General features: G+C 46.8%; 1 protein-coding gene and 1 non-coding gene across 2 annotated transcripts in view; both read right to left on the reverse strand.

Annotated features, from left to right (window-relative positions):
* HS1BP3 (HCLS1 binding protein 3) overlaps nt 1-2,066 on the reverse strand; it is a 50,842-nt gene extending 48,776 nt beyond the window's left edge. Inside the window, exon 1 of the mRNA XM_030491139.1 lies at nt 1,770-2,066. Within this exon, the coding sequence (XP_030346999.1) occupies nt 1,770-1,810 (41 nt within the window). The 5' untranslated portion in view covers nt 1,811-2,066. The remainder of the gene's footprint in view (nt 1-1,769) is intronic.
* Nucleotides 1,988-2,069, reverse strand: TRNAS-AGA. Its single transcript has one exon. It is a non-coding gene; the product is annotated as a tRNA-Ser (tRNA).
* Between the last annotated feature and the right edge of the window lie 10,490 nt (nt 2,070-12,559).

The raw sequence follows: 12,559 nt of genomic DNA on the forward strand, positions 1-12,559 counted from the left end.
AAGCAAAGTAAGAGATGTAAGTGCTGTGGCCAGAGAAACTTTATTCCAGTGCCTCTGTGGCCAGGAGAGCAGACTCTGCACTTTCTGCCTCAATAGTCAGCCCTATCAGCAGCACCCAGCTCCAACAACCTCTGCCCAAAGGGGACCCAACTGTGACAACCCAGGTCATAGTAAAAGGAGAAAAAACTTGTACAACTAGTTTATTCATTAAGTGAAGGCAAAGTATCAGATACAAATTAGCCAGCAAACGTTTTTATTTCTCTGTATATTCTAACTACAAGTATACAGTTATTTATATTTCCATAGCAACATGGAATCCTATTCCCAGAACCAGTACGTATAGAGTGAAAAAGGTCACAACTATACAGCTATCTTATCTCACAAGTTAGAAAATATATTCACTTGCTAAAGCCTTAATCCCACACATACGTTATCTATCCACTTCTATCACCGAAAGCATTCCAATATCAGTGGAACAATTTGCAAGTGGTAAAGTCTATTGACCGCAAAATAAATCCAGGTGTTCAGATTTCCATGTCCAAGGCTAAACTTAATATAAAGTCAGTCATACAAAACATGTATGCAAGTTAAGTTAGATACGTTTGAAGGTTCAAGGCCACTGCTCCAAAGGAAGTCAGGTCCTGATACAGCCAAATATTTAAGGATTAAAATAATGGCTTCGAAGTTAATGTGATTGAAATAGTTGCTACTTATGTCCTAGAAGGTAGGTGCGAGAGGTAGGACCTTGCTGAATCAACACTTCTGCTTCTCATGTCTCATCTGATAGGGAACTGCTTTCATGTAGACTCAAATATCTTGTGGGGGTAAAAGAAAAAAAAGAAAAGGAGGTATCTCTATCCTATAAAGATTGCCACAAGCATTTTCTTCTTGAGACATTTCTCTTGAGGGTTCATTCACCACATCTAGGAAAATACAGGTTTTAAAAGTTTAATGCAACTGGAAACAGCACCTGTGCAGCCACCTAGGGCATGGTTTCAAGAAGGCAGGAAAACAGAGTAAACCTATTTTGCCTTTCACTGGCCTAACCTCAAGCCAGACAGGCGCATAAAGACCGGGGCGCAGGGCATGCTGGTGGGGAATGGGGGTCAACCAAAACCACCAATGACATCATAGAATCACAGGACGGTTTGGGTCAGAAGGGACCTTAAAGCTCATCTGGTTCCAACCCCCTGCCATGGGCAGGGACACCTTCCACTAGACCAGGTTGCTCAAAGCCCCGATGTCTCAAAGATGCTAGTGTATGTTTCAGGATGAATTTTAATTCCTTCTGACCCACTTCGAAATACTGACAAGGTGAGGATGTTTCTGGAGGGTGGGAGGGAGCACACGCTGCATCCTCGGCAGTGTCAATAAACGAGGAAGGGAACGACCCCAAGTTACCACAGGAGGAAGGGACCAACCGCCTGCAGTTACACAGGACGGGACACACAACAGCGGTCTCTCCCGGCTGTGAAATGCCAAGAAACTCGAGGAACCGCCTATATCCGGAGTGTGCCGGGGGCAAGTCCCGCACCCGCAACCCGCCGCCCACCTCGACCTCGCCTCAGCGGCCGCCCCGAGGTCTATTCCCTTTTCTTCCCTTCCCTTCCGCTCCCCGGGCGGCGCCCGCCACCAGCGGCTGCGCGGGCCGTGCCCCGTGAAGGGAAGGCCGCGGCGATCGGCCCCGCGGCGGCAGCGCCCACAGCCGCTGAGGCGAAGTTGAGTCTGGCGGCGGGGTCGCTGTTCTCTTCCTCCGACCCCCGCAGTACCTGGAGGTGACCAGCACGGCGGGCGCCGGGCTGTGCTGCATGGCGCGGGGAAGCGGCGCCGTTCCGGGAGGAGAGGCTGTGTCCGGCTGTCAAGGGGTCCCGCCTCCTTTCCCTCGGGCCGGCAGCGGCCGCCCGGCCGGATGTTTAGGGGCGGGCGGCCTCGGTGCAAAACGATCGTGGGGAAGAGCTCGTCCTGGCGAGAAAACGACAGCTCCGGTCGTAGTCGGCAGGATTCGAACCTGCGCGGGGAGACCCCAATGGATTTCTAGTCCATCGCCTTAACCACTCGGCCACGACTACACCGACGGGCGGATGCTCTTGCGCGCGAGCTGCACTAATTTACACCCGCTCTCAGTCATTTCTCTATGGGACCAAAACACTTCCAAACCCCGTCTCTGCTCTCCTTCCACAATACCTGTCTGCTCTTCTACCTGTGCTGACTGCACACGCAGGCCCTGCAGCGGTTTCCTTCAGCACAAGAAGCAGCACTGGCGGGCCGTATAATAGGGAAGGGCCTGGGATGTTGCCCGGTGCTCTTATCCCACAAGGAGTGCATCCTCTGCGACCACGAACCGCTCCCGCATCAAACCTTTGCCCTGCAGGATCACAGATCAAGGAGACCCTGCTCTGAAGCACCCTCCAGCCCCCTGCTCCCAGACACTCACGTGTGCAGATATTACAGACCCAGTCGGAAAGCCAGGGGAGCGTGATTTCATAGAATCACAGAATGGTTTGGGTTGGAAGGGACCTTAAAGATCATCCAGTTCCAACCCCCCTGCCATGGGCAGGGACACCTTCCACTAGACCTGGTTGCTCAAAGCCCCGTCCAACCTGGCTCAGGGAGGGTGAACATTAGCTGTGTTTGCCTCTGGATTAATTTGTCTGACCACTAGAGAGCACTCAAATACAACCTATAGACCAGGGACGGGTTGCTGGTGCTACCTGCAATCTCCAGCTGTGTGTCACCGTTTGGAGTCAGCTGCCCAGCTCCTGTCTGGCACTGCTTACTTGCACAGGCAATCCCACCGACTCCAGGCTAACCCTCCGCTTATGCTCAAAACCTGACTCTGGGGCCAGTTACACTGGGATTTTCGACAGATTTGAAGCCGGTCAGTGATATGACCCTATTTGCAGTTAGGACTGATGTTTGTATTTACGTTTTACACACAGTTTTACTCCCAATAGTTAAACTAAGAGCCTTTCACTGACACATAGCCCAGAGGAGTTCTCTCAGTCACCTGCCTGAGCATGAAAAGGGGTTGTAAGGGGCCAAATGGAAGTGAGATGAAAAGAAAAGAGAAGAAAGAAATGCTAAAGGTTAGAAATCAGTTGCCTACTGCAGGAGCTGTAGGCTCCTGTGACCCTATTCTCTGTGACCTTTCCCTGCAGTAGCATGGGGCTTTTCTGCCAGATGACAGATCATTCTTCATCCATTGGGGCAGAGCAGGCAAGGAAGTGCACATATAAATGGTGGAGATATAGCAACTATCTCCCTCCCAGTGTTCAGAAAGGGGCACAAACAACATTTGCTCTCCTTTGCCAGATGTGACTCAAATCTCTCACCTTGGCCCTCCCTGTGGCAACTTAAAACACATGTGAAAGAAGTTTGCAAGGACTTGGGCAAGCCCAGAGGGCTTGGGAGCTGCAGAGCTTGTGATCTGACACCTGTGAGGTAGCCAAGTGCTCTGCAGAGCTCATGGTCCAATGCCTGTGACATAACTGACAGCCAGGTTCTGGCCTGTTTGGGGAATGACTTAGTGCCAAATTTGGGACCCGTTTGGTGAGCAGGCAGTGGGAAACACCAGCAGTGAGGAGTGCATTGGAGGGCAATCGTTGCGGAGACCCCACACCTGAGAGGTGAAGGGAACAGTTCTCCCTGTCCCTTCAGCCCTGGCTGGGACATGGAAAAAGCATGTTTGTACCCGGTAGCCTTCTGCCACATGTGCTGGAGGACTGCCCACAACCCGTCTTCTGCAGGTTCTGAGTTCCCATAAAGGGTTAAAGTGAGGAAGAAAACCTTCCAAAGCCTGTTAAAATACTGAGTGATTTGTGGCTGGGGTCTGTTCATTCAGTTTGATGCAAACGTACTGCAGCCCTACAGTTTAATCCCTCTCTGTTCCCCACAAGGGCATGAGGGGATGGGGTTGACCCCATGAACTCATCCCAGGGTCATGTCTGTCTCCTGTATGCTGAGCAGGGACCAGGTCTCGCAGTACTACATCTCTGCCTGGGTGTGATTCTTGGCAGCCCATGGATTCACTTTTCATCTCCCCCAAGACAGCAGGCAAATACAGTGAGTTTATAAGCCCAGGGGCAATTGTCCACCAATTTTTGATGCCCTGGCAGAGGACTTTGTCTGTAATCATGGCAGGATGAGGAGAAATCAGAGCCCTGCTTAGGGTATAGTAAATAAAATGGGGGGGCGGAAGGAGAGAGCAAAAGCAAGAGCAGAGGAACATATTTAAAACCAAAATAAGCTGACTATGAAAACACAGTTGAAGAGCTGAATATGAAACTTTTTTCCAGCCTTAATTCATATTGGGAGAAATACAATATTATTTAATTACTGAAAAAGGCTGCACTAGAGTAATAGGATTCCAGTGAGGTGACCAACCACTTACCACTCCTAACACTATTTGTTTTCAGATGACAATTACAAAATCCAGATGTGAACCACTAGGAGATTTTATATTAGGACTGGGCTTCTCTGTGAGTTTCAAAGGTAGCCAAAATGGTAGATTTAAAGTTCAGCCTTTTTATATGATGTGGTAGGGTTGTTGATAGCTTGTCAAGGCAGTCTTTTAATCTACACACCTCCTAAACTCAAGATAGATTTATTCTGGTGAGAAGGAAGGAGAGTTATATAGCTGTTCTTCATTATGCTTCATGCTCTCCCCCCTTTAAACAGTTAACCTGTAACATGATGAACCACATGTCAGGAGTAGTCTAGTAGAAATGACAGGTAATCCCTGCTGAAAGATAAACTTAGCTCTTGACCTGCTGCAGCTCTGGAATTGAAATTCCACCTCTCTTAAGTCTGGGGGTCCTAGGTAAATCATGGATAAATTTCATGGTAGCCAGTAAGGAAGAAAATATGAGATTTCTTAGTTTGCCCCAGTTGAATAAAACCAAGTCTTAAAATACAGGAAATTGTCTATATAATTCTAAAATCACATCTACAGTAGATAGACAGTAGATAGATGTAGCAGCCTTCCACCTCCCTCCCCTCTACCCCCCAAAAAAATGATGGGATTTGGGTAGTTGACTCTTTACATAGATGCAGTGACACGAATGTTTCCCCAGATCAAGGAAATATGAAGGGTCAGTGACTGCACAACTTTCCAGGTAAACTCTCAAATATGTTGCCAAGTTTCTCAAGTACCTCTTCACCACACACCTGACCTACGCTGTTGCCCAAGGACTTTATCTTGATTTCCCTCACTCACACAATAAGCTCTAGAAGTCCACTTATTTGATTGGAGATAAACAGGAGCCCAAGTTCTGCTTGGCTTTGCTGCTGACTCCTGGTTGCTCATTACCTTTGTGACGTGTGGAGATGGCTCCCTTTATGAAGATCCTGCTTGCAGGAGTAAGAAAAGGCTGAGGTTCATGGACACCCAGGCTCCTTTGCTGAACTACTCATCACAACGCAGCTCGAGCCAGTCAAGTTAGAGCTGGCTAGATTTTGTTCCTGGATTTCTTTTTAAAATTAGGAAACTTTTCTGGGATATTGTTGGAACAACTCCTCCATTTTATGAGTGATTCTGGACCTCACTGAAATTCTCTCAATTGAAAGAATTCCAACTGTCTGAATTAGCAAGAAAAAGATGAGGGGCTGGGAGGCAAGAGGGTGTTAGTATCTCTTCCTGAAAAAAGATGTACGCAATTGGTCTGTCTGTCACTCTATGTGTCTGCCAGTCTAGCTGTCTGCTCGCAATCTAATAACACTGTAATAACTTGACAGCCAGTTTTAACCAAATACAGCAGAAGAGGAGCTGGCTGGACAACTTTTGGCTCCTCCAACTATTGTAACATGCTGGCAGCTCAGTAGGTGAGAGGCCAGCATTTGTGTCCCTCTAAGGGAAAGTCTGAAGCAGAAACCTGTTTGATTTGGCTTGCCAGTGGGTCCGTTGCTTCTTGTGCACCTCCAGTGTGGGACAGAAGTAAAAGGGAAGAACAATACAGATTTTTTGTTAGACTGAGTTGCATTAGTTCTGCTGCTCTATTTTCAATTCAAGATGACAAATTTGGCAAATGCTGTGAGAGACAGATTGCAATGACCCAACCATATCTTGGTCACAGTAAGCCAGGACAGAGTTACCCAATTGTCCAAGGAGATCTGTGAGTATGCTTCTGTCTCGCAGCACAACCAGTACAACCTATCTTGTCAACCAGTTCTTCACGCAAAGCCACAGTAGGAAGGTGAATATCTTTCCAGGTCAATGCTATGTACTCCAGGAGCTGAGTTTTGTTCACAGATGTTTTACAACAAACATTTCAAGTCAGATGCTCTAACTCTTACTTAGAAAACTCTGGGTTTCACCAGGTCATGGACATGGGCTTCTGAAGTTTTAATGAAGGTATTAATGGTTGCAAATGTAGAGGTGTTATAAAGCAGTAGCAGTTTGTCTATCTAGTTAGACAAAGTGAGATTATTCTTGCTTAAAATCAGATTTTGATCTGCTCAGTGTCTTCCTCTGTGCTGATCTGGTAGACTGGCTTTGTAGTCAGGAGAGAAATGGGACGCACTTCTGGGAGCACTAGCATCTGTTTCAAGTGCTCACTTGATGGTGATTTATGCCCCAAAATTGCCTACTTTTCTCCAGTGGCTGTAGGGGGAGATATAGCAACTAGCTTAGGTGTTCAGGTCTTGATTCAGCTGTTCAGCTACGGTTTAGTACCATTGAAGAGACCTTGGTGTATCCCACATGGCCTCCAGCTGCTGCTTTAGAGGGCTGCAGGCTTGCATCACCAGGCAGATGTCTTGGATCTCTGGTACATTTCAGAATACAGTGTCTATGTCTAGGCAATGGAATGAGGCCTAAATGGTTGACATTCATGACCTTAGAAGCAAGTGTCACTATGTTGATGCCCTCATGTACATTAAATATATATGCACTTATTACAGTAATTGAAAATCAAGTCAGTACAGTCTCTGGAGCTAAACAAGTGGTACAGCTGATGCGTGTCTAGCAAATCTTACATTTACATTGTAGATCAAGTGAAATGAATCCACCCTAAATGCTTCTTTATTACACTTCTCCGAACCAGTAACTACTAAAATGATATTGTATGGGTGTTGGAGATTTTGTAGAAATGGATGATTGTCCTTCAGAAAGACAGAAGAAAATACAGCTTTAGAGATAGCTGTAGGCATTTATGGTAAAATGGCATAGCACATACTTTGGATAGTTTTCTCAATTTATCAGCTTTCTGTAATGCAAGAAGAAGCAAGCACCACCTGGTGAGAGAAACAGTCAGGCTGAAGAGAATGGAAATGAGTTCTCCTTGAGAGACCATCCTTGAGAGATCACGTTGTTCTAGTTGTATCCATTTCCTCTTCATATGATTGGAGCCTCTGCTGAAATCAGTCACTTGAGTGTTCAAAGCTACAATTACAAAACCAGAATGCTAAATGCTACCCAAGCATTACAGAGTCAAGTGAGTTGGTCCGGGAAGTAGTGTCCTGAACAGGGAAGTAGAAAGAGAGACCCGGGAGTCATGGGAAAAACTGATTGCATGGAAGGTGCTCTTCCTTCTTGAGACTCCACCAGGAACGTCCGTACTGACCCTGTGCAAGTTTGGAAGTATATCTATAGTATTTTTTTAATCCTCTGCCAAAACTGCTTGCAAGAGCAGGGAAAATCTAAAATGTGAGGGAGTGTGGCTGTCCCGAGGTTCCAGCCAGCAGTGGCATAGGTCCATCTCCAGGGTAGTGCTCTTCATCGCCCTTGCTGCCAACTTCTCAGCTCCTCACCAAATACCAAAGGTCTGGACTTTCTTTCTTCTGCTGCTGTTTTTTTGGATAGCAAAGGTTCACCCAACCCTTGATGGAATAAGCTTTTGAAGGAATAAAAGCAAGACTATGGATAATCTTTACAATGAGCTAGGTTTCCAACACACAAGCCCATCAGCTACCTTGCCCTGGTCTCCAGAGTCTCCAGCACTCCATTTATACAAGTAAACTAAATAATGCCAGGGAGCAATGTCATCATTGTCACATTGTCAATAGTGATATCCCTGGTATGTTTTCAGCCTACGGCTCTGTCGAAAGGTTCCTGGGGACAGTTTGTTTGCCAACACAGGCCAGGGGCCATTCTCAAATGACAGCCTGTACATGGCCATTAGCCTTGGAGTTAGCTACAGGAGTTTAACTGTGTGGAATGGGCTGATTCACAGCGCTTGACCTTGATGCCAAAGAGTGGTCTTACAAACATTTAATTTACCTGCATATATGTAACCTAAGTGGCTAGCTCTACTCACAATTATGTCTACCTGGAGACCTCACAGGTCTAGTCTTTACATTCACAACCTGTCTTGTAGATACTGTATCTACAAGCCTTCACTGTAAAAAGGAAAATACTACCAAGAAGATCCAGAGCTGGGTTCACTTGCAGTTTCCACATCACTAAATCATCAAGATCCAGGAAAACTTTTAACTGTCCTTGTGCCTTTGACTCTTATTGAAACTGTCAGCTCAGACATTATCTGTGCTGCAGGGCAAAGCCCTGCGGAAAGGATAGAGGCAGAATTTAACACCTCCCTGTTCCAAGTGCAAACCAGCAGCTGCCTGCCAGACAATCATTTTGTTTCATACAGGAGCCTGTCATAGCATATCGTTTTCAGCTGCACTTTTCTTCTGGCTGTGGAGTGAGGAGCCCAAAATGGCATATTTTGACTTACTAAGCTGGTGGGATCAGTGTGTGAACCACAGAAAAAGGCAGAGCTCCCTGTACGCTGCTGAAGCACCCCACACAGTGGTGGGGTCTTCAAACATTTCATCAGTGTTGGGAAGTCCTGTAGCATATATTTTTTCCTACTAAAATCTGATGATCTTCTCATAAGCAAATGTGCTTTGTGCAGGTACTAAAATGGGCATCTGGTGTCTCTCTGCAGGCTGCAGGACACCCAAGACATCCACATGGTGCTGGTAGAGGAGGCAGACAGTGTAGGAAAGCCCTACTATTTTCTGAGGCAGCAACTGGAGGTGTGGATTTTTCAGGTGGCACTGGGTGCTCACATTTAAGCATCTGAGATGGTCTCAGGCGCCTGAACCTGAGTGTGAGTGTCTGGGTGGACAGGAGCGGGCAAGTGGGCAAGGCAAAGCAATCATGTTGCCTTGTATCAGATATAAAAGGCAGAAACTTGTACTGCCTAAATACTGATGTCAGCACAACCCACACCAACTTGCAGTGTGTGTGAAGAGCTGTGGCCGGACAGTTGTGAACACATGCCACTCTAACGTATTAGGAATGCAAGGTCCTTGCTAATACGGCATTTGATGTCCCACCCAGTAATGTGTGTCAGTGGCTTCGTCCATGCAGCTCTGACTGCCCAGAGAGATGTCTTAAACTTTAGTGCAAGCGCTAAATAAATGTGCAGGGACTGCAGGTTTTAAGGGATGTACCCACATAATGTATTCCTGTTCACAGCCAGTTTTCCACCTCCCTTTCTTATATACAGTACCCGCTTGTACTGGGTTGCTTTTCCATGTGTTTCATAGCCTAAGGGGAGAGAAACCGGAGTGAGTGTCTTCCAAACTGCCTGTGTCTTCACATTTCATCTGTGCATCGGGAAACACCTCGCACGGAGGCTTGCTGCTATAAATCCCTTCACCGGGAGATGGTGCTCCTGCCCTTGGAGTGATCCCTCCCTACAAGTCCGGGTACCCCCGGTACTCCGCTTACTGCTGATGCTCGGTCCTGCTGTAAGCCACCCAGCCACTCTGCTGAGGTGGGTCAGGATGGCCCTGTGGGATGGTTTCTTCTCCGAGTTTCTCATGCTACTCAACAGCTGAAGGAGAAAGAGGCCTAGGGCATGAAATGTCTAAAAAAAAAACCCCCCAAAAACAAAACAAAAAAAGTTGGAAAAGGCAAAATGGAAAAGGAAAGAAGAAATTGCAGGGTTAAAATACAGAACTGGTCAGGAGGTCAGGAGATACAGTGGTGGTAAAAAGTACTTAGGAACTGCTCAGTTTGCCCCATGGTCTATGTTGGTTTCTGGGGGGCCTATCAGGTGAGAGGCATCTCTCCTAACTGCCAGGTGCCTGGCCCAAATCACTCATGTTCGTTGTGGAAAAACATGCTGTCCTGGCAAGAAGGTCAGGGAGACATCATAGTTTTTGAAAGGAGTGATCCAGACCATGCAAACTTGCAATCAAACAAGACTTTGGACCATATCCTTCTCCCCACCCAGACACCCACCTTCCTCCACACCTCCTCCTCTTCACAGCCCAGACAGCAGCAGGCACAGAGGAGTGAAGGGAGGAGGATGGGGCTGGAGCTGAGGGGGTTAGAAGGTCTTCATGGCCCTCTCTGCATGCCTAATCTGGCCTCCATGGCTTGTTGGTGGTCCCAGAGTCAAGGAAACCAAAGTTGAGACCTCCAACTAGGTACCTTACATTGTTAGCTGCACTTGGGTAGGATGCATCCACCTGTTGACTCCTGCTGAAGGTGATGTTCCCCAAAGGGAGGAACTCCCCAGAGGGAGTTCTTGGGCAAAGAACTTTCTTTGCCAGACCCGTCACTGTGGAGAACTATTGGGCTGACCTTAAGGACTTCAGAGTTTAGCTCCATTTGACTGGTCTGCAGTGGAAAATAAAAGCATGGGATTAAGAGCATTCAAGCGAATGAGAGAGCAAAAGTAGCTGTATGACAAAGAATAAACAATAGCAAAAGATGAAAAGATAACCTAAAGGGGCGGGGGGGGGAAAACCCACCTTCCTTTCATGTTCGTAGCAGTGAACACCTGCATCCAGGAAGTCAGGAGTGATCCAAAACTGGAGTTCTTGGTCAAACTTTGCATTGGGATAGAAAGCAAAGGGCTCGATTTTGGTATGGAGTAATTCTCTGTCTCAAGGGGCAGAGAAGTGAGAGTGACACAACAGCCTTGAGTGGTGCTAGCTGGGGAAGGATGGTGAGACGGCAGAGAAGGGGTCTCCTGGGAATAGCTGGGAACTGGAAGGATCAGGGTGAAGTACTGTATGCAGTGTTCCCTTTCTAACACTCCCTCTGGGTTCCTGCTGGCAGACACTCTCCCAGCCAGATCTCCCTTTCAGGACTGGCTGACACCACCCAAACCTGAGGGGCCTGTGCAAAGGGATGGGAGCTGGAGGACAAGAATTTGGGGAGAAACACAATAATCTGGGAAACAGGTGAGAGAAAAAGGGACTGAGTGGAGGTTAAAGGGTGAAATATGTAAAACTATGTACGTGTGGAGCAGAGCTTGAGGAGAGCTGTAGGAAAGCGCTTCCCTGGTGACATTTCACGTGGATAGTCAGGAGCAGGGATGCAGATGAGGTCTTTCTGCATAGGCAGACCAAACCCTCTGTAACAGCTGTCTCAGCTGGGCTCTTTGGTTAATGCTTTAGGAATCACTTTCTGGAGGTATGGCTCTTCCTCCAGTAGCTATAAATGGGAGGAAGATGATTAGTTAGGCTGAGAAAAAAGCTAAAATGAAGTAAGGTCTTGTTGAGGCACCCGTGCCCATGGCAGGGGGATTGGAACTAAATGATCATAAGGTCCTTTCCAACCCTAACCATTCTATGATAAAGTGAATCTCATCCCTTCTGATCAGATGCTAACCTAGACTACCACTATAAGGACACATTCTGCATCTGTGCATTGTCAAATTACCTGCTGACTCTGCACTTTTCAAAAAGAAAATGAGCTTTTTAATTTTTTTAGATCAGCAGAGCACTCAACTGTGTTTTGACTTTCTATCTTCAGGTGGCTTATGACAGACCCTCTTGACCAGATGCTGTATTAGGACAATTTTTCCTAGGGGAATAGAAAGTCTAATCCAAGAAGCTTTTATGTTTCCAGAAGGATTGAGCTCTCAGCAAAGCATTTCTATAAGTCTCCTGTCCCCTAGCTAGAGTACAGTGTTTAAACAGAAAGTGATGTGAGACCAGCACAGCTTTAGGCATCCAGATTGTGGAGACATAAGGTCTCTGGGCCTGAAGGAAAGCAGCCCAACAGGGTCTGTGAATCCATCTGATGTTTCATGTGTGGACTTTGTACCTTGATTTGTCTTATCTTCCCTGGCTATCCCTGTGCAGACAATCAGGAAGAATTCAGCTTGGCTTCAGTTTAAGTGAGTTTTGGAAGGAGTTTCTGGAAGATTTGGAAAGAAAATGATGCTGTTGCTTGGTTACTTGATGAGCTGGCCTCACCGTTGCTTGTAACCATCTCACTAGAAGACATTTGTTAAGTGAAGCCACAAGAGGCTTCTTGTGTGGTCACTGTATGAAAACATACTCTTCCAAATAACCATTAGCATCAATATTCTGACCACTCCGAACTTGCTCAAGAATTACTTGGTTGAACCTCACTGACTTAGCTAATGGAAACAGCCATGAACGCCTCCAGTTTTGAAGTGTGAAGGGGGGTTGTCACTGCAGTTTATTTTTATTCCATTAAAAAGTGCTGATGGTAGGAAAGGTGAACATCTGTGGAGGTTGTGGGAACATGGCTATGCCATCAGGTACATGGTTATTGCTTGAGGAATTCCATTCTGTCTCAGTTTCCTCCTTTGAGAAGTGGTCTTCCACAGTTGATGGGGTTCTGGTT

This window comes from Strigops habroptila, chromosome 6 (genome assembly GCF_004027225.2).
Source record: "Strigops habroptila isolate Jane chromosome 6, bStrHab1.2.pri, whole genome shotgun sequence".
Taxonomy (NCBI): domain Eukaryota; kingdom Metazoa; phylum Chordata; class Aves; order Psittaciformes; family Psittacidae; genus Strigops; species Strigops habroptila.